The sequence below is a fragment of the Salvelinus alpinus genome, chromosome 5 (assembly GCF_045679555.1).
Source record: "Salvelinus alpinus chromosome 5, SLU_Salpinus.1, whole genome shotgun sequence".
In the NCBI taxonomy this organism is placed as follows: Eukaryota; Metazoa; Chordata; class Actinopteri; order Salmoniformes; family Salmonidae; genus Salvelinus; species Salvelinus alpinus.
In genome coordinates, this window is record NC_092090.1 from 40,604,519 (window position 1) to 40,631,236 (window position 26,718).

Here is a 26,718-nt window from a genome sequence, read left to right on the forward strand (position 1 = left end):
AGCCTCCCTACACCCCCGTTACAGCCCCCCTACACCCCACCCTTACAGCCCCCCTACACCCCACCCTTACAGCCCCCCTACAACCCACCCTTACAGCCCCCCTACACCCCACCCTTACAGCCCCCCGACACCCCACCCTTACAGCCTCCATACACCCCCCGTTACAGCCCCCCTACACCCCACCCTTACAGCCCCCCGACAACCCACTCTTACAGCTGCCCTGGTCCTGGCAGGTCATGTGAGAGACCAGGTGGTTCCAGGGAAGAGGGGTAGTGGGTTGGGCGTGAAGAGTTGAGGGGGTGGGGTGGTCAGATTGAGGAGCGAGGAGGGAAGGAGGGGGTAGAGGGGGTGGGATTGAGTCGAAGAAGGCCAGTTGGGGTTGGGTGAAGGAGTATGAGAGACAGTGGGGCGGCAGTAGGAAGTGAGGAGTAGGGGTGAGGGGGAGAGAGGTGGTGAGGGGGGCAGAGAGGCTGAGAGGGGGTGAGGAGGACAGAGAGGCTTGGATGGGGTGAGGGGTACGTAGAGGGGGACAGAGAGGCGGAGAGGGGGTGAGGTGGATAGAGAGGCTTGGATGGGGTGAGGTGTACGTAGAGGGGGACAGAGAGGCGGAGAGGGGGTGAGGTGGACAGAGAGGCTTGGATGGGGTGAGGTGTACGTAGAGGGGGACAGAGAGGCTTGGATGGGGTGAGGAGGACAAAGAGGCTTGGATGGGGTGAGGGGTACATAAAGGGGGACAGAGAGGCTGAGAGGGGGTGAGGTGTAATTTACGGTGGTGAGGACTTGAGGGGTTGTAATTTAGGGAGGATATCTTCTTCACTCCGGCAGCTCAGATCGGCTATGTTAGACAATAGCCACCCTGCCCTCGCAACAAACCTATTTGGCCATTCCCTGACTGGTTGGCTTTGGCCTGTACAGTTAGGGGTACACTGCAGTAACCTAATCCCTGGTTGGTTAGCTGGGTGTGTTAGGGGGTACAGTAACCTAGTCCCCGATTGGTTGGCTGTGTATAGGGTATACTGTATATCGCCAGGTGTGGGTGTCTATTTCGGCTGAGCTCTCCTCCTTGCTGCTGGTATGACCAGTTGTCCCGGCATGGTGTCCTAAACTGAGAGGTGCTACAGAACCCTGCTCTCCTCACCTCATTAGGACTATCAGCAGAATGGGGGGAGAGGGGTGAGAAAGGGAGAGGGGGAGAGAGGGAAAGGTGGGGAGGAAAGCAGGACTAGAGCAAAGCAAAGCAGACCCCTTTCACAAGCAGACACATGTTGCTACTGTACTTGCCATACACCAAAACACCATACCTCACCCCTTCAAATGACTCTGAAATGACACATCACCAAAACACCACAACTCACCCCTTCAAATGACACATGATCAAAACACCATACCTCACCCTTTCAAATGACTCTGAAATAACACACCCAGAACTAAAAGAAGACCTGAAAGAACAAGGGGTAAAGAGATCCCAAAAATCAATATAGAGAATAAAAAGAAAGCACTTTGGCAATGGAACTGTGTGTGTGTGGGAGAGAGGGAGAGCTAGTGAAATGAATACTATAACTTGTTGAACAGGCTGAGTGTAGGAGCTCACGTCTGGCCAGAAGCACAGTTCCTCTATTAGCTACTGCCTGCCATACAGTCCAGCTGTGTCCAGGTGCTACACACACACACACACACACACACACACACACACAGCTGTGGCACAGTCCAGCTGCTTTGCCCGCGTGTTTCGGCGAGCAAACACCTGCTACTGCTCCCAACCCCTGGCAGACACACACACACACACACACACACACACACACACACACACACACACACACACACACACACACACACACACACACACACACACACACACACACACGCACAGTGTTTGAGGTTTGTTTCCTCTGGCTCGTGGGATGATCTAAATTTGCAGAGTTTGGGAGTGAGGGAGTGTTTGAGAGAGAGAAAGAGCTGGGCTGTAGTTACATCGTTACAATACTGTCTCTACTCTGTAATTACATTGGTATAAACCCCTAGTAAAACCAGGGCCATGCTTCCAGCCTGCTCCTCTACCCCTGGCCATGCCAGGCACTGAGACAGATGCCAGCCTGCTCCTCTACCCCTGGCCATGCCAGGCACTGAGACAGATGCCAGCCTGCTCCTCTACCCCTGGCCATGCCAGGCTATGCCAGGCACTGAGACAGATGCCAGCCTGCTCCTCTACCCCTGGCCATGCCAGGCTATGCCAGGCACTGAGACAGATGCCAGCCTGCTCCTCTACCCCTGGCCATGCCAGGCTATGCCAGGCACTGAGACAGATGCCAGCCGCCTGACCTCTAATGGCTGGCACATGTCTAGTATGTAGTTCTGGGGCACAATGTGGTAGTAATCGATGGCCTACAGACCACGTCAGCTACAGGCCAGCTGTGAAGTAAGTGACGAACCAACATGTGGTCTCCTTGTGGTCCTTTGTATAGCGGAACAGGTTTACTGAATGAATAAATGAATGAATGAATGAATGAATAGAGCACAAATGAACGTAGGTCATGTTGTGATATAGTTGTTGTTTTCTATGACAGAGGAGAACACACTGAGTCTGTACAGTGGTCTGTCCTCCCTCTCTGTCCTGGCCCAGATCCCCTGGCCTGTACAGACCCAGACTCAAGCAGCTCCAGGCCTAGCATGGGGAACCCCAGCCAGTGGGCTGGCCTCCACACAATACAGACAGACCTCATTCACACAGCACAGCAGCTATTCTCACCCAGCCATTCAGCCTGGCCCTGACTGTACTGGCCTCAATCAACACTGAACAGACCACAATGGGGGAGAATGGTGGGACGGAAAGGAGGGGGAGAACAGGAGATGAGAGCAGGGAGAGAGGAGAGGCCATTCTTGCTGTCCCTTTCCTGAGACAACACTGCACTCCCAAAACAATGAAAAGGAGGCAGGATGGGAGAGAGGGGACGATATGAGGGGAGGCATGGCCCAGGTCCAAACGCCACAAGTAGTGCCATGTCCTGACAAGATCCCACCATCCCAGGCACAGGGGACAATTATGAGAGGACTGGACACACACAGAACTTGAAAGCCTAACCAGGCCCTCCATCTCTCCCCCATAGGATTACCCGTTTTGATTTCAGGTAGAACCCTTTTGGGTTCTTCATGGAACACAAAATGGTTCTACCCGGAACCAAAAAGGGTTCTCCTATGGGGCTCTCTCATTTAGATATCTAGATATCATGCTGTGGGGATGTTTTTCAGCGGCAGGGACTGGGAGACTAGTCAGGATCGAGGCAAAGATGAACTGAGCAAAGTACAGAGAGATCCTTGATGAAAACCTGCTCCAGAGCGCTCAGGACATCCGACTGGAGCGAAGGTTCACCTTTCAACGGGACAACAACCCTAAGCACACAGCCAAGACAACGTAGGAGTGGCATCGGGACAAGTCTCTGAAAGTCCTTGAGTGGCCCAGCCAGAGCCCAGACTTGAACCCAATAGAACATCTCTAGAGAGACCTGAAAATACCTGTGCAGCAACGTTCCCCATCTAACCCTACAGAACATGATAGGATCTGCAGAGAACAATGGGAGAAACTCCGCAAATACAGGTGTGCCAAGCTTGTAGCGTCATACTCAAGAACACTCGAGGCTGTAATCGCTGCCAAAGCTGCTTCAACAAAGTACTGAGTAAAGGGTCTGAATACTTAATTTTCTATAAATTAGCAAACATTTCTAAAAACCTGTTTTTTCTTTGTCATTATGGGGTATTGTGTGTAGATTGATGAGGGGGAAAAAACAATTTAATCAATTTTAGAATAAGGCTGTAACGTAACAAAATGTGGAAAAGGTCAAGGGGTCTGAATACTTTCCGAAGGCACCGACACACTCAAGGCTACACACACTGAGCTATTTTCACATGAGACCCTAGAGTCTCAGCATTCATTCAGTTCACACTGAGTTCAACAAACTGTCTCCAACCCTGGCACACTAAAGACACACACACACACACACACACTCACACACACGAGCCAACTGGACCCACACCCACTGCTGAAAACAGGACACACACACACACACACTATTTATCACACACATCGACGCCACACTCAAACACTGATGAAAACAGGACACACACATCAGTGCCAAGTGGACACACACACACCCCAGTGCCAACCAACAGGATTGACTGGAACAGTGGGCCAAGGAGACACTGCCCTCTCTGTTCTCTCTCTCTGGACAGGGCAGTCAACTGGGTTTCTACCTGAATAGTGGAGTAGGGGCCAGATAATTTGACAAAATCTATGCTAACACAATGGAGTCCAACTTCTACAATCTGTACAGCATTCAAAATTGTCCTGTCAAGATCAAACACTATAAGTAAGAAATAACTCAACATTGAAAACCATTTAATAATAACTCAACATTATAAACATGTATTATACTGTATCTCTGACTGGCTGATTCCTTTGAGACAGTTAGTAGTGTCGATACACTAACCATGTCCACTTCCACCTGGGTGACCTCTGACCTCTAATGAGCCCAGGTCCACTTCCTCTCTGAGCCCAGGGAGGAGGTCAGGGGTGATTAGGTGCTAACCCCTCAACTACAGACCATTAACACATCAGTCGCAACACCCCCCCTGCCCCCAAACACTGAAGCAGGACCCCCTTGCTGTCTGCAGTCCGCGGTAAAAAAAGCTTCCCCCAGCCAAGTCCAGGCCAGTCCCGCCCTGGGGGGGTGTCAGATCACCTCAAAGTACTGCAGTAGAACTAGAGCACTACAGCAAAGACAATTTAACTAGACTCATTCCCTCTTTCCACTCAATGACATTCCATACATTAAGAAAGGGAGAGGGAAAAGGAGGTAATTCAGGGAAAGTGTCTTTCTCCCTCCTCTATTTTAGTAACTCCTCCCACTCTTTTTCTGCTAGGGGTATTTGTCAGTCAACTGTTTTTCTAAGTTTGCCTTGCGTATTTTGATCCCTCTGGGCTACTGTCCTGTGCAAACATGGTTGATAGGAAAGGAACCATTGTGTGTGTGTGTGTGTGTGTGTGTGTGTGTGTGTGTGTGTGTGTGTGTGTGTGTGTGTGTGTGTGTGTGTGTGTGTGTGTGTGTGTGTGTGTGTGTGTGTGTGTGTGTGTGTGTGTGTGTGTGTGTGTGTTTTGTTTTACTATCCTTGAGGGGACCATTTTGCCGGACCCCACAAGGAAAAAGTATATTTTAGGCTTACGGGTTAGGTTTAGGGTTAGGGTTACAATTAGGGTAAGTGGTTAGGTTTAGCAATTATGGTTAAGTTTAAGGTTAGGGGTTAAAGTTAGGGTTAGGTTAATGATTAGGTCAAATTGGATTTTGAACAGGAATAAATTGTTTGGTTCCCACAAGGATAGTAAAACAAACGTGTGTGTGCATGTGTGTGTGCGTGTGTGAGTGTGCGTGTGTGTGTGTGCGAGTGTGCATGTGTGTATGCGTGCATGATGTGTGTGTGTGAGCGTTCATGTCTCTGTGTGTGCATGCATGTGCAGTGAGGGACGGGGGGGGGTCATTCCAGGTAGATCAAAGGCTTTAATTTTCCATGACGGTGGCTGTGGGCAGCACAATCTCCCCCTTTCACTGGGTGGGAGAGGTGTGAGGTATGAGGCTCGCACTATGGTGTCAGGCTGCCCCTGCCTAGCTATAGCCCAGCTAACACAGGAACAGCGGAACAGCGGAGGGGTACTGGACAGAGGAGCAGCTGTTAGTGAGGGTGGAGGGATTGAGGGGTGTTCTATTTGGCAGGGGGTATAAGACACCCTCTTTTTGAGTGATGAGGAGTAAGACAGTGAAGACACAAGCAGCGGCGGAGAGAGACGATTCCTCACAAGGCTGTTGAAATCTGGATGTTTCTAGTTGGATCAGTGCTGGGATCTGGGTCATTTGATGTAATGTTATAGAGATATCGGCAGTAATGAAGCATGCACTGCAGGCTAATCTCTATCACACACAGACACACACACACACACCCTGAGCGGTCGACCCCCGGGACTGTGGTCTCTTCCAGCCTCAGAGAGCTGAATGAAAATCCCCCTTCAGGAGCTGTGAAATAAATCCCCAGAAATAGCTGTCGATTCCATCTGAAAAGCCAACCAGTCCGTCAGACTCTGCCAGCTGTCTACTGGAGAATATAGTCTCTCATGGCTCAATCTTAACTTAAGATACGTACATGGAACTATAATGTTGTCATTGACATCAATATGATTTATGAATAAGATATGCATGTGTATTTTAAGTTGACTCCTAGACTACTTAAAATGCATAACTAACATCACTTATGTTGACTATAAAAAAATTAAATCATTCAATTGAATGTCATTTATCTGAAATGTAATTTATTTTATCAATGCCAATGTTGGCTCCGATAATGCGGAGCAAGCCAAGTGTCTGTATCAAGCCCAAAGCACAACTCTGTCTGCTGTTTGTGACTATAGAAGTCCTTCTGTCTATGCATTGGTCCAGTGAGTGGGACAGGGGTCTTGTTAGCTGCTCTAGAACAGGGGTTCAAACCTTTTTCACTTGGGGAACCACTTCCAGCATTGGGGAACATCCTGCGGACCAGTGTGTTCAGACTCTAGCAGACTGACAATGTGTCAAACAGCCCAGGGGGTTAGTCCTTGTAGGAACCACATCAAAATACAAAACCACAAACCCTAAACACAGGCACACACACACACACACACACACACACACACACACACACACACACACACACACACACACACACACACACACACACACACACACACACACACACACACACACACACACACACACACACACACACACACAGACACACACAGGCTCACAAACATGCGTATACACTCAGGTACACAAAACACACATACCAACACACTTACACAAACATAACCTTAGAGTTCAATTCTCTCCACAGAGACAGCCCTCCCCTGTGGCCCCCTGGATAATGTAGTATTTCCTGCAGTGACCCTTTATGATGTATTAATGAGAAATGGGATTCCATTCTGCTCTGTTCTCTTTGGCTGGACTACAGATTCCACTAACTCCCCTCCTCTCCTCTCCCATCTCTGAGACATAAAGTCCTGTCTCACTGCTCCTCTTCGCTGTTTGTCTTTGGCTGCCTATTATCTAGTATTTTCCATCCCTCCCTTTGTCCTTCCTCTCTGCTCCACTGCTTTCAATGCTCTTACAGTGTACGGGTATCATAAGTCAATATTAGATGTTCATCCACATCTGAGGATGTCAGGAGATGACGTGGAAATGGACCATTAGGGGCAATAGTGAGCGCTGTTACCTTCAAGTAGGTAAACATCTGCCTCTGGTGCAAAAGGTTGAACGTTCGAATCCAGCGATAGAAAGTTAATTTTGAGATTTTTGTTTTAGGACTATCCCAAACCTTAACCCTTACCTTAACCACACAGAGTTAATGCCTAAACTTAACCTTAAACACTTAGAAATTTGACGTTTCTAACACCTTCCAAATTTGACATTTGAGAAACATGGACAAACGTCTAATTCTGACATGAGACTGTGAGAGCTTATTGGTATGGGTACCACCTCTCCCTTTCTATTTCTAATTACCCCCCCACACACACACACACAAACCTTCCAGTCATCTCCCCCACCCCAGACTCCCCCTCTCTCTCCCTCCCTCCTCCTCTCTTCTCAGTAATAAATCTTTGCAGGCGACAGTGTCAAGATGTCAGAATGTTTTTCCTGTGACAGCAAATACCTCCTTCACAGGATATGGGCCGTGCAGTGAGAACATACTCTTTCCAAACACACACACACACACACACACACACACACACACACACACACACACACACACACACACACACACACACACACACACACACACACACACACACACACACACACACACACACACACACACACATGCAAATGTATACATCACGGCCACATTTACACACATATAATAACTGACCCCTACATTCATTTCTGAACAGAAACACAGACAGACAGTGGCACACAGATTGAGCTCAGAGGCAAAAACCTTTCTCCACTTTTCCTACGTGTCAATGATAATCAACTACCCAGAACAGAGCCTCAGCAGACCACCATACAAAGATACACACACATACCCACCCCCACACGTCTGTGGGTGATCCCATGTCATCTCTAGGTTGGCTCCACTTAGTGTAGTAGGACATTGATCATCGTGTCATCTCCTTGACTTTAGAGGCAGACACAACACAACCATACCAGTGACATACTGAGAGTGTTTTCGTTTCCTCTCTATCACACTTATACTCACAAAGTATTATTTTATCGCCACAAGACAAATAGGCTATTTTAATTTCATTTAAATGTGTTCACCAAAATGGTGTGATTGGCCCCTTAACCTGGTTGGTTGGATGTGTATGACTCCACTTAGACATGCTGGTGGTATAGTGGTGGTCTAGTGGTGGTATAATGGTGGTATAGTGGTGGTATATTGCTGGTATAGTGGTGGTATAGTGGTGGTCTAGTGGTGGTATAGTGGTGGTCTAGTGGTGGTATAGTGGTGGTCTAGTGGTGGTATAGTGGTGGTCTAGTGGTGGTATAGTGGTGGTATAGTTGTGGTATAGTGGTGGTATAATGGTGGTATAGTGGTGGTATATTGCTGGTATAGTGGTGGTATAGTGGTGGTCTAGTGGTGGTATAGTGGTGGTCTAGTGGTGGTCTAGTGGTGGTATAGTGGTGGTCTAGTGGTGGTATAGTGGTGGTCTAGTGGTGGTATAGTGGTGGTATAGTGGTGGTATAGTGGTGGTATAGTGGTGGTCTAGTGGTGGTATAGTGGTGGTCTAGTGGTGGTATAGTGGTGGTCTAGTGGTGGTATAGTGGTGGTCTAGTGGTGGTATAGTGGTGGTATAGTGGTGGTATAGTGGTGGTCTAGTGGTGGTCTAATGGTGGTCTAGTGGTGGTCTAGTGGTGGTCTAGTGGTGGTCTAGTGGTGGTCTAGTGGTGGTATAGTGGTGGTCTAGTGGTGGTATAGTGGTGGTCTAGTGGTGGTCTAGTGGTGGTATAGTGGTGGTATAGTGGTGGTATAATGGTGGTATAGTGGTGGTATATTGCTGGTATAGTGGTGGTCTAGTGGTGGTATAGTGGTGGTCTAGTGGTGGTCTAGTGGTGGTATAGTGGTGGTCTAGTGGTGGTATAGTGGTGGTATAGTGGTGGTCTAGTGGTGGTATAATGGTGGTATAGTGGTGGTATATTGCTGGTATAGTGGTGGTCTAGTGGTGGTATAGTGGTGGTCTAGTGGTGGTCTAGTGGTGGTATAGTGGTGGTCTAGTGGTGGTCTAGTGGTGGTATAGTGGTGGTATAGTGGTGGTCTAGTGGTGGTATAGTGGTGGTATATTGCTGGTATAGTGGTGGTCTAGTGGTGGTATAGTGGTGGTATAGTGGTGGTCTAGTGGTGGTATAGTGGTGGTCTAGTGGTGGTCTAGTGGTAGTATAGTGGTGGTCTAGTGGTGGTCTAGTGGTGGTATAGTGGTGGTATAGTGGTGGTATAGTGGTGGTCTAGTGGTGGTATAGTGGTGGTATAGTGGTGGTATAGTGGTGGTCTAGTGGTGGTATAGTGGTGGTATAGTGGTGGTATAGTGGTGGTATAGTGGTGGTCTAGTGGTGGTATAGTGGTGGTATAGTGGTGGTCTAGTGGTGGTATAGTGGTGGTATAGTGGTGGTCTAGTGGTGGTATAATGGTGGTATAGTGGTGGTATAGTGGTGGTCTAGTGGTGGTATAGTGGTGGTATATTGCTGGTATAGTGGTGGTCTAGTGGTGGTATAGTGGTGGTCTAGTGGTGGTCTAGTGGTGGTATAGTGGTGGTCTAGTGGTGGTCTAGTGGTGGTATAGTGGTGGTCTAGTGGTGGTCTAGTGGTGGTATAGTGGTGGTATAGTGGTGGTATAGTGGTGGTCTAGTGGTGGTATAGTGGTGGTATAGTGGTGGTATAGTGGTGGTCTAGTGGTGGTATAGTGGTGGTATAGTGGTGGTATAGTGGTGGTATAGTGGTGGTCTAGTGGTGGTATAGTGGTGGTATAGTGGTGGTCTAGTGGTGGTATAGTGGTGGTATAGTGGTGGTCTAGTGGTGGTATAATGGTGGTATAGTGGTGGTCTAGTGGTGGTATAGTGGTGGTATAGTGGTGGTATAGTGGTGGTCTACACAGTCTGACAGGGAAGTCAGAGGGTCATGTACAACATGTATTTTACACTCAAGGAACATGTTAACCATGCATCCAGCTTGCGTGTCTGTGTGTCAAATGAAATTGTATTTGTCACATGCGCCAAATATAACAGGTGTAGACTTTACCGTGAAATGCTTACGAGCCCTTTCCCAACACTGCAGAGTTCAAAAGTAAGACACATTGAGGTAACATGTAGATGTAGGTAGGTGTAAAAGTGACTAGGCAATCAGGATAGATAATTAACAGAGTATCAGCAGTGTATGTGAATAGTGTTAAAGTGTTAAAGTGTGTCTGTGTGTGTGTGTGTGTGTGTGTGTGTGTGTGTGTGTGTGTGTGTGTGTGTGTGTGTGTGTGTGTGTGTGTGTGTGTGTGTGTGTGTGTGTGTGTGTGTGTGTGTGTGTGTGTGTGTGTGTGTGTGTGTGTGTGTGTGATTGTATGTTGGAGTCTACTATATTTAACACGTCTGGCTAGCAGAGACTGTAGCAGTAGCAGCTCTCATTGCGTGGGCTAATTTAGACCTTATTGAGATCTTAACGAGGAATCGGACAGGAAGACCTCATTTTAACAAGGTACATTAAATGACGCACAAGCACATATGCACGCAACACACACAACACAGTGCAGGTACTCATCAGTAGGTGAAGGTAGGTACATATACACGCAACACACACAACACAGTGCAGGTACTCATCAGTAGGTGAAGGTAGGTACATATACACGCAACACACACAACACAGTGCAGGTACTCATCAGTAGGTGAAGGTAGGTACATATACACGCAACACACACACCACAGTGCAGGTACTCATCAGTAGGTGAAGGTAGGTGCATATGCACGCAACACACACACCACAGTGCAGGTACTCATCAGTAGGTGAAGGTAGGTACATATGCACACAACACACACACCACAGTGCAGGTACTCATCAGTAGGTGAAGGTAGGTACATATACACGCAACACACACACCACAGTGCAGGTACTCATCAGTAGGTGAAGGTAGGTACATATACACGCAACACACACACCACAGTGCAGGTACTCATCAGAGGTGAAGGTAGGTACATATGCACGCAACACACACACCACAGTGCAGGTACTCATCAGTAGGTGAAGGTAGGTACATATACACGCAACACACACACCACAGTGCAGGTACTCATCAGTAGGTGAAGGTAGGTACATATACACGCAACACACACACCACAGTGCAGGTACTCATCAGTAGGTGAAGGTAGGTACATATACACGCAACACACACACCACAGTGCAGGTACTCATCAGTAGGTGAAGGTAGGTGCATATACACGCAACACACACACCACAGTGCAGGTACTCATCAGTAGGTGAAGGTAGGTGCATATGCACGCAACACACACACCACAGTGCAGGTACTCATCAGTAGATGAAGGTAGGTGCATATACACGCAACACACACACCACAGTGCAGGTACTCATCAGTAGGTGAAGGTAGGTGCATATACACGCAACACACACACCACAGTGCAGGTACTCATCAGTAGGTGAAGGTAGGAGCATATACACGCAACACACACACCACAGTGCAGGTACTCATCAGTAGGTGAAGGTAGGTACATATACACGCAACACACACACCACAGTGCAGGTACTCATCAGTAGGTGAAGGTAGGTACATATACACGCAACACACACACCACAGTGCAGGTACTCATCAGTAGGTGAAGGTAGGTACATATACACGCAACACACACACCACAGTGCAGGTACTCATCAGTAGGTGAAGGTAGGTACATATACACGCAACACACACACCACAGTGCCGGTACTCATCAGTAGGTGAAGGTAGGTACATATACACGCAACACACACACCACAGTGCAGGTACTCATCAGTAGGTGAAGGTAGGTGCATATACACACAACACACACACCACAGTGCAGGTACTCATCAGTAGGTGAAGGTAGGAGCATATGCATCACCCAGCCCCTCCCTCTACTTTTTTACAACGTACCTTGATACTGCCATTCTTATTTCAAATTTCTAAAAATGAAAAAGACCTAGCTAAAAGACAAAGTCAACCCGTTCCTTTGCAGTTAATTTTCTCATCCCTTCTCTCCATATTCACCCCATTTTTCTCCCACACTTTCCCCTCCCTCTGCTTTTTAGAGATAAAGGAGGAAGGAGGAGAGAGGGAAGGAGAGGGCAAGAGAGAGCACAGGGGAGAGGGAAGGAAAGAGGGAAGGGGTGAGAAGGAGAGGGGGTGGGGTCAGGGGAAGCAGATGGGAGCTCCTCTGGTGACATGAGAGCGATGACAGTTCTTCTCTGGGGCAGATAGCGTCTCACTGGAGGACACGGCACCTGTTTCTCCCAGGCCCCCACCGCCCCCTTTCAGCCCCTCTCACACCCCGGCTCTCTCACACACACTCAGCCCCTCTAAGCACTTCCTCAGCCATGAGGTCATTGCCTGGCCCAGGCCAAAAATAGCTCTGTCACCTGCACCCCCTCAGACTCCTCAAATCCCTCACATACCATGACACCATTACCCCCCACACCAAGTAAGCCTCATTACCCCCCACACCAAGTAAGCCTCATTACCCCCCCACACACCAAGTAAGCCTCATTACCCCCCCACACCAAGTAAGCCTAGTTACCCCCCACACCAAGTAAGCCTCATTACCCCCCACACCAAGTAAGCCTCATTACCCCCCCACACACCAAGTAAGCCTCATTACCCCCCCCCCCCCCCACACACCAAGTAAGCCTCATTACCCCCCACACCAAGTAAACCTCGTTACCTCCCCACACCAAGTAAGCCTCATTACCCCCCACACCAAGTAAGCCACATTTACCCCCCCACACCAAGTAAGCCTCATTATCCCCCACACCAAGTAAGCCTCAATTCCCCCCACACCAAGTAAGCCACATTACCCCCTACACCAAGTAAGCATCATTACCCCCCACACCAAGTAAGCCTCATTACCCCCCACACCAAGTAAGCCTCATTACCCCCCACACCAAGTAAGCCACATTACCCCCCCACACCAAGGAAGCCTCATTACCCCCCACACCAAGTAAGCCACATTCCCCCCCACACCAAGTAAGCCTCATTACCCCCCCCCCCCCACACTGTGTAAGCCTCATTACCCCCCACACCAAGTAAGCCTCATTACCCCCACACCAAGTAAGCCTCATTACCCCCACATCAAGTAAACCTCATTACCCCCCACACCAAGTAAGCCTCATTACCCCCCACACCAAGTAAGCCTCATTACCCCCCACACCAAGTAAGCCTCATTACCCCCCACACCAAGTAAGCCTCAGTACCCCCCACACCAAGTAAGCCTCAGTACCCCCCACACCAAGTAAGCCTCAGTACCCCCCACACCAAGTAAGCCTCAGTACCCCCCACACCAAGTAAGCCTCAGTACCCCCCACACCAAGTAAGCCTCAGTACCCCCCACACCAAGTAAGCCTCAGTACCCCCCACACCAAGTAAGCCTCATTACCCCCCACACCAAGTAAGCATCATTACCCCCCACACCAAGTAAACCTCATTACCCCCCACACCAAGTAAACCTCATTACCCCCCACACCAAGTAAGCCTCAGTACCCCCCACACCAAGTAAGCCTCAGTACCCCCCACACCAAGTAAACCTCATTACCCCCCACACCAAGTAAGCATCAGTACCCCCCACACCAAGTAAGCCTCAGTACCCCCCACACCAAGTAAGCCTCAGTACCCCCCACACCAAGTAAGCCTCAGTACCCCCCACACCAAGTAAGCCTCAGTACCCCCCACACCAAGTAAGCCTCATTACCCCCCACACCAAGTAAGCATCATTACCCCCCACACCAAGTAAACCTCATTACCCCCCACACCAAGTAAACCTCATTACCCCCCACACCAAGTAAGCCTCAGTACCCCCCACACCAAGTAAGCCTCAGTACCCCCCACACCAAGTAAACCTCATTACCCCCCACACCAAGTAAGCATCAGTACCCCCCACACCAAGTAAGCCTCAGTACCCCCCACACCAAGTAAACCTCATTACCCCCCACACCAAGTAAGCATCAGTACCCCCCACACCAAGTAAGCATCATCATTAGTGTATTTCACTTCTGTTTGTTATCTACTTCACTTGCTTTGCAATGTTAACATGTGTTTTCCATGCCAATAAAGCCCTTAAATTGAGAGAGAGAGAGAGAGAGAGAGAGAGAGAGAGAGAGAGAGAGAGAGAGAGAGAGAGAGAGAGAGAGAGAGAGAGAGAGAGAGAGAGAGAGAGAGAGAGAGAGAGAGAGAGAGAGAGAGAGAGAGAGAGACAGAGAGACAGAGAGACAGAGAGACAGAGAGACAGAGAGACAGAGAGACAGAGAGACAGAGAGACAGAGAGACAGAGAGACAGAGAGACAGAGACTACAGGACAGCTGAACGACCTCCACAGGTGTTCTTACTCTACTGTTCTGTATGAGCTGATCTCTCTGGGGAGTAAGATGTTCAGATTACTGGGATTCAATTAGTATCCATTAATACATCCCCACCTCCCACTGCTGTGTTTGCTTGGACCTTAGGATGGAATACCGGCAATATGACAGACATACTCCGTCAAAACCTGGAACTACATGGTTATTACAACAATAACATGATTCACACGCAGAGAATGATCATCTTTGATTATGAGGTTGAGCATCTCTCTGTTTCACACTGTAAATATTGCTCTGTTGAGTAGCATCAATCTAAACATGCATTCCTGCAGCGTGAGAAAACGTATTGTGGGATTCCTTCATCAACTCTAGTCCCAACAGTGTACCTTAATGAAGACCTTGTTCCTATAATTTTCCTCTCCCTCTTCTTTTCCTCCTCTCTTCCTTCTTTCTCCCTCCTCTCTTCCTCCTCTCTTCCTCCTCTCAACCTCTCTCTCTCCTCTCTTCCTTCTCCCTCCTCTCTTCCTCCACTCTCCCTCCTCTCTCTATCCTCTCTTCCTCCTCTCTCCCTCCTCTCTTCCTCCTCTCTTCCTCCTCTCTTTCTCCTCTCTCCCTCCTATCTTTCTCCTCTCTCCCTCCTCTCAACCTCTCTCTCTCCTCTCTTCCTTCTCCCTCCTCTCTTCCTCCACTCTCCCTCCTCTCTCTATCCTCTCTTCCTCCACTCTCCCTCCTCTCTCCCTCCTCTCTTCCTCCTCTCTTCCTCCTATCTTTCTCCTCTCTCCCTCCTCTCAACCTCTCTCTCTCCTCTCTTCCTTCTCCCTCCCTCCTCTCTTCCTCCGCTCTCCCTTCTCTCTCCCGTCTCTCTTCCTTCTCTCTCCTCTCTTCCTTCTCTCTCCTCTCTCCTTCCTATCTACCTCCTCTCTCTCTCCTCTCTTCCTCCTCTCTCTCCTTCCTATCTCCCTCCTATCTTCCTCCACTCTCCATCCTCTCTTCCTCCATTCTCCATCTGCAGTCCCACTTTAATCACACACTTCAACTAACAGCTAACACATCTGACTCCAATAATCAACTAATCATGATCTTCATTTTAGAATGCAATTAGTTTAATCGGTTGTGTTTGCTAGGGATGGGGGAAAAGTGTGACACCCCAGAGGACTGGAGTTGCCCATCCCTGTTCTAGAGGTTATTTTCAGTAGGTGGTTTTCACAGTGCTATATGACCTGACGAAGATCCAACTCGGATCAAAAACGTTGTCTTTTTTGTGCGTCTGATTAAATCACCATGGGAGCCTACCAGAGTTGCAGACATGGCTTTGTCTTTGATACATTCATCTCGGTAGCAGTTGTGTAATTAGTAGCAACAGTAACGGCTGCTGTGGCCTCTGTGGAACAAGGTCTATCACTACAAGTTCATCTACAAGACCTATTCTCCTTTTTCCATTCATTTATTCATGAGAGAGGGTAGAGGTCTCGTTCTGTGAAGACCTCCATCTGGACCACATAGACTGGACTTCCAGGAACAGCAACAGCAGCACTGAATCAGTCACTGCATGATTACACACACACACACACACACACACACACACACACACACACACACACACACACACACACACACACACACACACACACACACACACACACACACACACACACACACACACACACACACACACACACTACAGTAAGACTGACACGACTGGATGAGTCTAGCCTCCGCTCTATATTTACACTGGATAGAGCAGGATTTATTAAACAGATATGATCATTACACCACACTGTCTAATAGAGAGTTCACAGCTGTTCCTGACACAGAGGAAACTGTTATTATCATTAGTGGATATCAGCCGTCTCTAGTTGATCTGATAAAGGATACAATCTGTAGTAGCCTCGCACGCACACACACACACACACACACACACACACACACACACACACACACACACACACACACACACACACACACACACACACACACACACACACACACACACACACACACACACACACACACACACACAGCACTGACGTATGGAATCCTGTATACAGCCAAAACAATGTACAAAAACACACAAGAAGAAAACGAGGCCAGCGGTGGCCTTGAAACCCGCGGTCTTTCTGTGTTGTTTACTGTTAGAGTTCTGATCCAAATGTTTGTTTTTCTAACGACGGGCTCCGTTGCTGTACGGACCCCCTGCCTGCACTGCTCACACCACTGCCAGTCAGAGAGCTAAAGGAACACACACACACAGACAGACACACACACACACACACACGGGTGTGCACATACACACACAACCATAACACCCGAGAACACACCAGCTCTCACTTCTCCCTGTTTCAGAGCAGCTTTCCCTTAATGGGGGAGAATAGCAATAACAGCAGTGAACACTGGTCCATAATAAACCCCACCTACACACACAGACAAGAACGGGCACACTTAATTATTATACGACTGAAATAATCCACAAACGTCAAGTTAGGTTACACAAACCAATAGCTAACAGACATGAACAAGCACACAATCTACTGAAAATGATGCATACTACACCACTAAAATGTACAACACACCCACAATAGTCAACTTTGAGCATCAAACATCTGCACACTTCCTGGAAACCCCTGTGGCTCAGCCGAGAAGCATGGTGCTGCGGATCGAAAAGACTGAAACGTGTGTCTTACCTTGTGTCTGGGGTGTGATGTAGGGGGAGGTGTCTCTGTCCTCCCGTCTCCCTGTCCCTCCCGGTCCCTGTCTCTCTCCTGCTGCATGCTCTGTCCCGCCAGCACCATGGACTTACATTCCACACACGAGCCAATCACCAGCTTCCTCCCATCATCCACCAGGAGGGTGCGGCGCCCACGTGGGGCGTACAGGAACACGGGCAGCCTGGCCACTGTGACCGCACACAGCCCCCCCTGACGCCTCTGCTCCTGTCTGCAGAAGAAGCACACAAAGGCCTCGCAGCTGTACTGTCTGGCCCAGGGAGAGCTGGCCGGCTGGGGGGTGGAGGAGGCTGGGCCTGGGGCTGTAGAGCTGGAGGTGGCAGAACCCTGGCTCTCATGTTGAGCCCACTGGGCATGCAGGTCGTGATAGCAGAGGGCACAGGCTGACACCAGGCCGGTGGCGTCGGCAGGTTTGGCGCGGGGAGCGGGGGGGTGGATGGTGAGGAAGGGAAAGAAGGGCTCTCTCTCTCCACAGCGCCCGGGAGGGTTGACATGGAGCTGGAACTCCCCCCCGACCCCTAGCTCTGCCCCACACAGGTAACACACTGATACAGACCCACCATGGCCAGACGAAGAGGAGGACACCCCCTTTTGGGAATGGGCCAGTCCAGCTCCCCCCGTGGCCAGCGCTGCGTGGTACCTTCCCAGGAAGGAGGTGACAGAGGTGATGAGGTCCTCACTGAGGCTGAGGCGGTACGCCCCCCAGATCTCCTCCAGGATGGCGTGGCATGGAGGACAGCAGTGCACCCGGCCGTTCCTCACTCCCTGGGCACCAGGCGGGCACGGCAGCAGGTTGATGAAGGGGAAATACATGGCACCGCGGGCTTTGCCCACGCCGGCACGTGCATATGCCACCTTCACATCCCGCCCGCACTCCTGGCCACAGAGGAAACAGGCCTCACAGGAAGCCTGAGACTTAGGTAGGTGGTCCGGAGGCTCTGAGGGGTGCCTTTCCTGGGGAGTGAGGTAGGGAGGGTGGCCCGAGGCTGGTGCAGGGGTGGAGGAGCCCTGGTTGAGGGGGACCACGTAGAGGCGCTGGAGAACGGGCACGTCGGCCAGCTGGAAGCCCTGCCACTGCTGCATTAGGGAGGTGTGGCAGCTGGCACAGACCAGGGTGGTGCCCCCCGGGGTGAGGGGCACGGCGCCAGGGGGAGGGCTGTGTAACCACAGGAAGGGGAAGAAGGGCTCGCTGGCTGCCCTCTCCTGCTTCTGCACAGACACACGGAACCTACCGCCCTGCCACATCCCGCTGCCGCAGATGTAACACACACACTCCTCGGGACTGGTACTCCTGTTGGCACCACCTCTGGCACCACTCTGGGGCATGGCAATGACCCTCCCGGCAGCGTCCCTGGGTGGTCTCAGCAGGGCCAATACCCTCTCTCTGCTGCTGCCAGCTGCTTCAAACACCTCGCGGGCGTCGTCACTGGTTATATTGATCTCGTGGTCGTTGTCAGAGTTGTCAGAGGCTGTAAACCTACCCGGAACACTTTCTCTAGGTGCTGCTGCGTCGCGCCTAGAGGTGACAGCGGCGCCAATGGGTGATAGCCCGTCGGCAGCGTCAGCGAGATCCTCTCCTTTCTGGTGGAATATGAGGGAGGGATGCCTGGCTAGGCTACAGCTGCTGTCAGCTGCGCGTTGGAGAGGGCGCGGGTCAGCATGTCTGACATTCCCATCTGCTAGCCACTGCCTGTTGCGCATAATGATCCCGTTGTCCTGCACAGGTGTGTCGACGTGAGAGCTGTCATAGTATCTCTGGGACACAATCTCTTGGGACAGAGATACTGATGATTGAGAGACATGATTCAAAATTTTAGCACCGCGCCTGGGCAGCATGGCACTATCCGATTTCGGCGAGTCCTGTGCCTGGTAAACACCAACCGGATAGCGGATAGCCCGTTGAGAGTCAGGGCTGTTTTTAACACTGATAACACTGTTGTTGTTCTTCCTGCTACCGTCTCTGGGAGTTTTGCTGCTGTTGCCAGATGTTTTGTACTTCTCCTTGCTCACACCGGCGCGGTCTACTAAATCCAGTTCTTGGTCTGACATGTTCTCGTTTTCCGAGAAAGAGGAGAAATCCGACTCGTTCCCGTCGTAATTCTGGCTGCTGACACTGATTCTCCGCTCCAGGTCATAGGAGATGTTCCACTCCTGTGGTATCCGCCGAGAGTCGCACTGGTACGGCCTCTTCAGCCAGTACATACGCTTCTCTATGGGTGTCCTAGTCCGCTCGAACGAGTTCCACTGCTCCCCCAGAAAACAGTGGCACACGGCGCACACCATAGCGTGTCCATCCGGGCTGACTTCACATGCCCCTGGCGCTGGCTCTTGGTTTTGTAAAAACGGGAAAAACGGACCATTCTCTTTCGGATATTTCACTTGTAATCTCAATTCTTTTCCGGGCGAAACGCCGCTTCCACAAATGAAACAGTGAACCAATCCTATCCCATTCCGATCAGCCCTGGAAGTGTTGCCATGCAATGGGCTCTCGTCCCCGGACATTACTTCAGCAATGAGTCGGTGTTTCCGAGATATCGGTATGAAATCCTTGTCACGGGGGTCATTCATAGTTCTAAAAACACCCCAGACTACATGACATAATACCAAAAGCGGCAATTCATTCTAACAAACTCACACCTTCTTTACAAAAGTAGGCTATGCAACAAGACAGCGTGTCGCGTTCAGCCTACTCACTGTGATTAGATAGCCGATAGCCCATTGGAACTACAGCACTGCAGAACAGGCAGCGAACCGTAGACTAAATTCCTGGCTCTCAAGTATTCCGTTAGAGATAATCTATTCAAACCGTCCATGAAACATTGAGCAGAAACGCAGTGTCTCCAGTCCGCAGTATAGGACTGCGAACCCGATGGTGATGTGAGAAGAAAACTCTTGTTAGAATCATGGGTCACCTCTCCTACGAACTTTCCTGCGCTCTGAAAACTTTGGCTGTTAACTCGCTCACACTGTACACAGCGCCATCTCCAATTCACTGGATCAGTTTTCAGATACCCTCGCGCTGCTCCCCCATATTCAAACCTTCTCAGCAGAACTAACTGATAAAAGAGGAAAGGGTCTCATTATTTTTATCCAAACGACGTATCTGTTGAAGAAAAAGTTCAACTTAATCATATCTTATCAAGCAATACTGTGTAGGCCTATTGATGTTTAGGTCCAGTGTGATTAGAATAGCCCTAGCCTATAATTAGAGTAGGTATTGGTTTTAAACTGCTATACCCGTGATAACATTTTCACACGTAATGCATAGACCTCATTATTGATATATGGAAATATTTTACGCACATTGAAATTACACAATGTGCACGCTACTTCCCATGTAATAGCTGCCATGTAAATATACACTTTATGCTAAATGTTACAAACAATTCATTAAATTACAATAGGCTGTATCGCCATAATAAACAGCCAGAAGAATTTACAAGAGAAAGAAAAAACTTGTAAGGCAGCAGGATCCTGAGTTGCACAATGTGTGCCATTGTTCAAGCGTTAGCGAGAGCTGTGCAAGATGCATGACACATTGAAGCAGAATCTGTATCTGTTCTTAAAACAGAATCATTATAATAACCGCAGGCAGTCAAAATCTTGAAAACATTTATCTGAAATATGTTTGCTTCTTCCAATTCTCCCCAATGTTTCATTCATTGCGGGAATAAGTGGTGCGGCTCAAACAGAATGGGTCTTGTATTTTGTCTATGGCTGTTAGCTGTGTTGTACAGTTCCCACTTGTCCTGGATCCTCAGGGGACGGCTGTGGGGTGCAGCCCCACTAGCCACACCTGTTTTGGGTATTAAGTTCAGCCTGCACCCCCAACACTGCATGGATGGAAGACCTTGACAGGGACCACACAGTCTGGTGTCAGACAAGCCCCTTCAGATCTCAGAAAGCAATGTGCAGGACTAATTCACATTCACAGAGATAAAAGCAATGTGCAGGACTAATTCACATTCACAGAGATAAAAACAATGTGCAGGACTAATTCACATTCACAGAGATAAAAACAATGTGCAGGACTAATTCACATTCACAGAGATAAAAACAATCAATGTGCAGGACTAATTCACATTCACAGAGATGAAAACAATCAATGTGCAGGACTAATTCACATTCACAGAGATGAAAACAATCAATGTGCAGGACTAATTCACATTCGCAGAGATAAAAACAATCATGTATGAACCCACATGAAGAGAACATGTTGTATGTGGAGCAGTTCAGTAAGTTGGAACGCAGCCAACGGATGCCACACTGCAACAAAAGGCTAAAAGAACTTGGAGACATGAAAGCACACACACACACACACACACACACACACACACACACACACACACACACACACACACACACACACACACACACACACACACACACACACACACACACCCCTCCGGACTCCCCAGTGCAAACCAGTTAACTCAAACTCACACCAGTGTTGCATAATAACAATAACACACATAAACAGTAACAACCGTCAATCCAGCTGTGTGTCTCTAACAGGCCTGCATTGTGCTAGCTCTGCTCCTGTAAGCAGGCACAGTCCTATCATCTCCTCATCTCTTTAAGAGCCACCCTGAGGCTGTTTCCCTTCTCCTCCTCCATTAATCTTAATGACACAACTGTGCTTCTCTCTTTGTCTGAATTCCTGTTCTGCTCCATCTTCTCCAACCTGGCAACACATCCAGCTCTTACTCTGACACACCAGATCTTCTCTCTTCTGACTTCCTGTTCTGCTAAATCTTCTCCAACCTGGCAACCCAACCAGATATTAATAATCACACCACAGTGCATCCCTCAGAGTGACTGGCTGTCTCCCAGTCATTTGGAAGACATCTCCCTCCTGGGTTCTGCTTGCTTCCCTCCAAACTGGCAACCAACTGGTCGGAATGACACCCCAGCTCCTCTGTGACTGCCTCCCTGTCCCACAGACATGACTCCCTGTTCCGCTCACTTCCCTCCAACATGGCAAAAGAGTCGTGTCAGTGAACAGAGGCTCTGTGGTTTGGAAGTCGTTTGGTTCCCTACTGAAGCCCTCCCACGAGGAAAAGTGTGCGTGTGTGTGTGTGTGTGTTTGTGTGTGTACACAGTAATGACTATCAATCAATTACGCACATTGAAATTACACATGCCACAAATTAACCATGAGGAAAAGTAAGCGTGTGTGTGTGTGTGTTTTCCCTACCACAGACCCTAAGAAGACAGGTGGAAATATTTAGAACAGAAGGAGTCCGTTCTAACTCAACATTCTCTCACGGAGCTGTGACACGATCCGTTAACTGTGAGTGTTCATCTCCCTCTCTGCTCTCTGTTAGGAAGCTCCCAGAGAGACACTGCAGAATGACATCATCTTTTAATATACATTAATTGATTCTTTATTCATTTATTAGTTGTTTCATTCATTTATTCATTCACTCACTCTATCCAACAGGGTTGGGGTCAATTCCATCTTAATTCCAGTCAATTCAGTACACTAAAATTACAATTACAATTCTCTTCAATGCTTTTCAATGAGGGTTAGTTCACTTTCTGAATTGACTGAAATGTAAATGGAATTGAACCCAACCCTGCTATCCAGTACCACTCAATCTTATTTATACATGTATTTAATTCATTTGTTCATTCATTCAAATATTCAATTTGTTTTTCACTAACTAACTCATTCACTTATTGCCATTCCCTAGAAAACTGTCAGGTTGATGTGTATTGTCATTCATCTTGCCCTGGAGGCAGAACCGAGTGGTTTCCGCTAGATGGGCCAGCTGGAAAGTCAAAATTGGCTATATTGTAAAAATGGATGAAAACAAAAATGTACTTTTTGGTCCTAATTTAAGGTTAGGGTTAGGCATTACAGTTAGCAGTGTGGTTAAGGTTAGGGCTAAGGTTAGGTTTAAGATCAGATTTTATGACTTTGTGGCTGTGTAATCTAGTGACCACTCCGCAAAGATGCATCCAGGGCAAGATTCATGACAATACAGTGCCTTCAGAAAGTATTCATACCCTTTGACTTATTCTACAATACATTAACATTTACATAAGTATTCACACCCCTATGTCAATACATGTTAGAATCACCTTTGTCAGTGATTACAGCTGAGTCTTTCTGGGTAACTCTCTAAGAGCTTTTGCACAATATCTTCACTTTATTCTTCAAGCTCTGTCAAGTTAGTTGTTGATCATTGCTAGACAGTCATTTTAAAGTCTTGCCATAGATTTTCAAGCCGATTTAAGTCAAAACGGTAACCAGGCCACTCAGGAACAACCCTAGTGTATATTTAGCCTTATTATTGTCCTGCTGAAAGGTGAACTCACCTCCCAGTGTCTCATGGAGAGCAGACTGAACCAAGTTTTCCTCTAGGATTTTGCCTGTGCTTAGTGGCATTCCTATTATTTTTTATCAAGAAAAACTCCCCAGTTCTGATTACAAGCATACCCATTACGTGATGCAGCCACCACTATGCTTGAAGAGTAATGAGTTGTATTGGATTTGCCCCAAACATAACACTTTGTATTCAGAACAAAAACTGAATTGCTTTGCCACATTTTTTGCAGTATTACTTTAGTGCCTTGTTGCAAACTGGATGCATGTTTTTGAATATTTTTATTCTGTACAGCCTTCTTTCTTTTCACTCTGTCAATTATGTTAGTGTTGTTGAGTAAATACAATGTTGTTGATCCATCCACAGTTTTCTCCTATCACAGCCATTAAACTCTGTAACTGTTTTAAAGTCAGCTTTGGCCTCATGATGAAACTCCTGAGCGGTTTCTTTCCTCTCCGGCAACTGAGTTAAGAGGGACGCTTGTATCTTTGTAGTGATTAGGTGTATTGATAGCAATAACTTCACCATGCTCAAAGGGATATTCAATGTATATTTCTTTTTTTGTTGTTTACCCATCTACCAATAGGTGCCCTTCTTTATGAGGCATTGAAAAACCTCCATGGTCTTTGTGGCTGAATCTGTGTTTTAAATTCACTGCTCGACTAGGGACCTTACAGATATTTGTTAACCACTATTATTGCAACTTTGCAACTTACTGTATTATGTGACTTGGTAAACACATTTTGACCCCTGAACTTATTTAGGCTTGCCATAACAAAGGGGTTGAATACTTATTGACTCAAGACATTTCAGCTTTTCAAGTTTTAATCATTTGTCAAAAATTCTAAAAACATAATTCCACTTTATAGGATATTGTGTGTAGGCCAGTGACACAAAATCTGAATTTAATCCATGTTAAATTCAGGCTGTAACACAACAAAATGTGGAAAAAGTCAAGGGGTGTGAATACTTTCTGAATTCTACTGTATTCTAGTCAATGCCACTCCGACATTGCTTGTCCTAATATTTATATATTTCTTAATTCTATTCTTTTACTTTTAGATTTGTGTGTATTGTTGTGAATTGTTAGATACTACTGTGCTGTTGCTGCTAGGAACACAAGCATTTCTCTACCCCGCAATAACATCTGCTAAATATGTGTATGCGACCAATAACATTTGATTTGATGACACTGTAAATGCCAACCTGCCGAAGACTGTCTGCCACATCGCCCCCAAGTGTCAAAGCTTGAGAACTACACCTCCTCCTCCTCTCATTTCAGGTCCAGATATCATGGAAACCACAACACACGCCCTGCCCATGGCTGTGACGTTTACACAGCACACACAGACACTGCAGCTACACTATGTATGAAGTTTAATTCTGTTAAGAAAAGAGACAGAGCTGATACAGATGTCTTGTCTGTAATCATCTGGGTGATTGCCAAAACGCTGTGGGGTTCATACATCTCTTTGTGTTATGAGAGTGTGTATGAGAATTTGTGTGTGCGCGTGCGTGCGTATAACTACATACCTGAATGTGTATGCGGGTGATTGAAAGTGATCTGTGAAACGAGCTCTCTCTGTTCAGGTCTCCTGGATGTACTCTAGTCTACTCTCTAGCCATACTGTCATACTGTACACTGTTTGCTATGGAAATATCCTCCCTGCTAGCCCGCTAGGCTGGCTATCTGAAAAGTCTGGCTTTCACTGGAGAAGCAGGGTGTGGTGGGGCAGGAGGGCAGGGAGGGTGAAGGAGGGTAGAGGGAACTGGGCAATAAGGGGATGAGGGGAGATGCATGTTTGAATAAAATCCTTCTGTTGAACACATCCGTCCAGTGAGAGCTGTGTGAGGGGGAGGTGATGACAGGGGCAGGAGCAGGACAGAGGGAGGTTGGACCTGTGTGTGTGTGTGTGTGTGTGTGTGTGTGTGTGTGTGTGTGTGTGTGTGTGTGTGTGTGTGTGTGTGTGTGTGTGTGTGTGTGTGTGTGTGTGTGTGTGTGTGTGTGTGTGTGTGTGTGTGTGTTTGTATTATTGAATATATCTGCAGAATCTTGAATACTCTCTCCCTATCCTACAATTTCTCTCTCCATCTGGCACACACACTCAGAAACACACACACACACACACACAAACTCTGACCCCCTATCACACAGCGGCATAGATCTCCACACATGCCGATCCATTCCTATAGATAGACACACGCATACACTGACGCCTAGCATCCCGTCAGCACTGTCTGGGTCAGTGTGGATGTTACCTGGCCAGGGTCTGATCACGCTCGCTGCCGACAGCACACACACAATGCCCTGCTTGTCTCTGCAGCTCAGAGGTATTAAAGACATATCTTGTTCTATGTCTGCTTCCCTGTGTGTGTGTGCGTGTGCGCGTGCGCGTGCGCGTGCGTGCGTGTGTGCGTGTGCTGAAAGCAAAAGACTTTTCCTGGCCAGGCCTGAGTATTCTGTGATTTAACGAGACCTCAGTGAGACCTCAGTGAGATTTACATAGCAGATAAAACCAGACCAGTACATACTGTAGGACTGACTGTAGTTGATTTACTGTATTTATCTGGACGAGATTTACCAACTGGACATTCGGGTGAAAAATGCTCTCTTCTTCATTCACAAAGCAGAAGACTTAAAGAGGACACACATCACATCTGGACATGTGCATTCCTGTACATTGAGGGCTGTGTATATGTACCACACTTGTGAGTACATCTACTGGGTCCTTTTATAGTGCATATGGGTGTGAGAGTCCAGATGGAGATGTGTGTGTACAGTATGAAGTGTGTTATTTGATACCGTATGTGTGTATACTGTACGCTGTCTCTGGGTCCATATGGAGGCATCACTCTTCTGTTCCACCCCAAGACTCCCTGCTTCACCAGACAGGCTCATGGGAACTGGACGTGTCAGTCTGAGAGAGAGAGAGAGAGAGAGAGAGAGAGAGAGAGAGAGAGAGAGAGAGAGAGAGAGAGAGAGAGAGAGAGAGAGAGAGAGAGAGAGAGAGAGAGAGAGAGAGAGAGAGAGAGAGAGAGAGAGAGAGAGAGAGAGAGAGAGAGAGAGAGAGAGAGAGAGAG

The 26,718-nt window shown here is 48.1% G+C and overlaps 1 protein-coding gene across 2 annotated transcripts in view; it reads right to left on the reverse strand.

The window, feature by feature from the left end:
- The window catches only part of gse1b (Gse1 coiled-coil protein b), a 418,460-nt gene extending 398,236 nt beyond the window's left edge, over window positions 1–20,224 (reverse strand). Inside the window, exon 1 of one of the 2 annotated variants that reach the window (XM_071401917.1) lies at window positions 17,264–20,224. In XM_071401917.1, the coding sequence (XP_071258018.1) occupies window positions 17,264–19,873 (2,610 nt within the window). In that variant the 5' untranslated portion in view covers window positions 19,874–20,224. The remainder of the gene's footprint in view (window positions 1–17,263) is intronic. The other variant, XM_071401916.1, reaches the window with a different exon arrangement.
- Window positions 20,225–26,718: the final 6,494 nt, after the last annotated feature.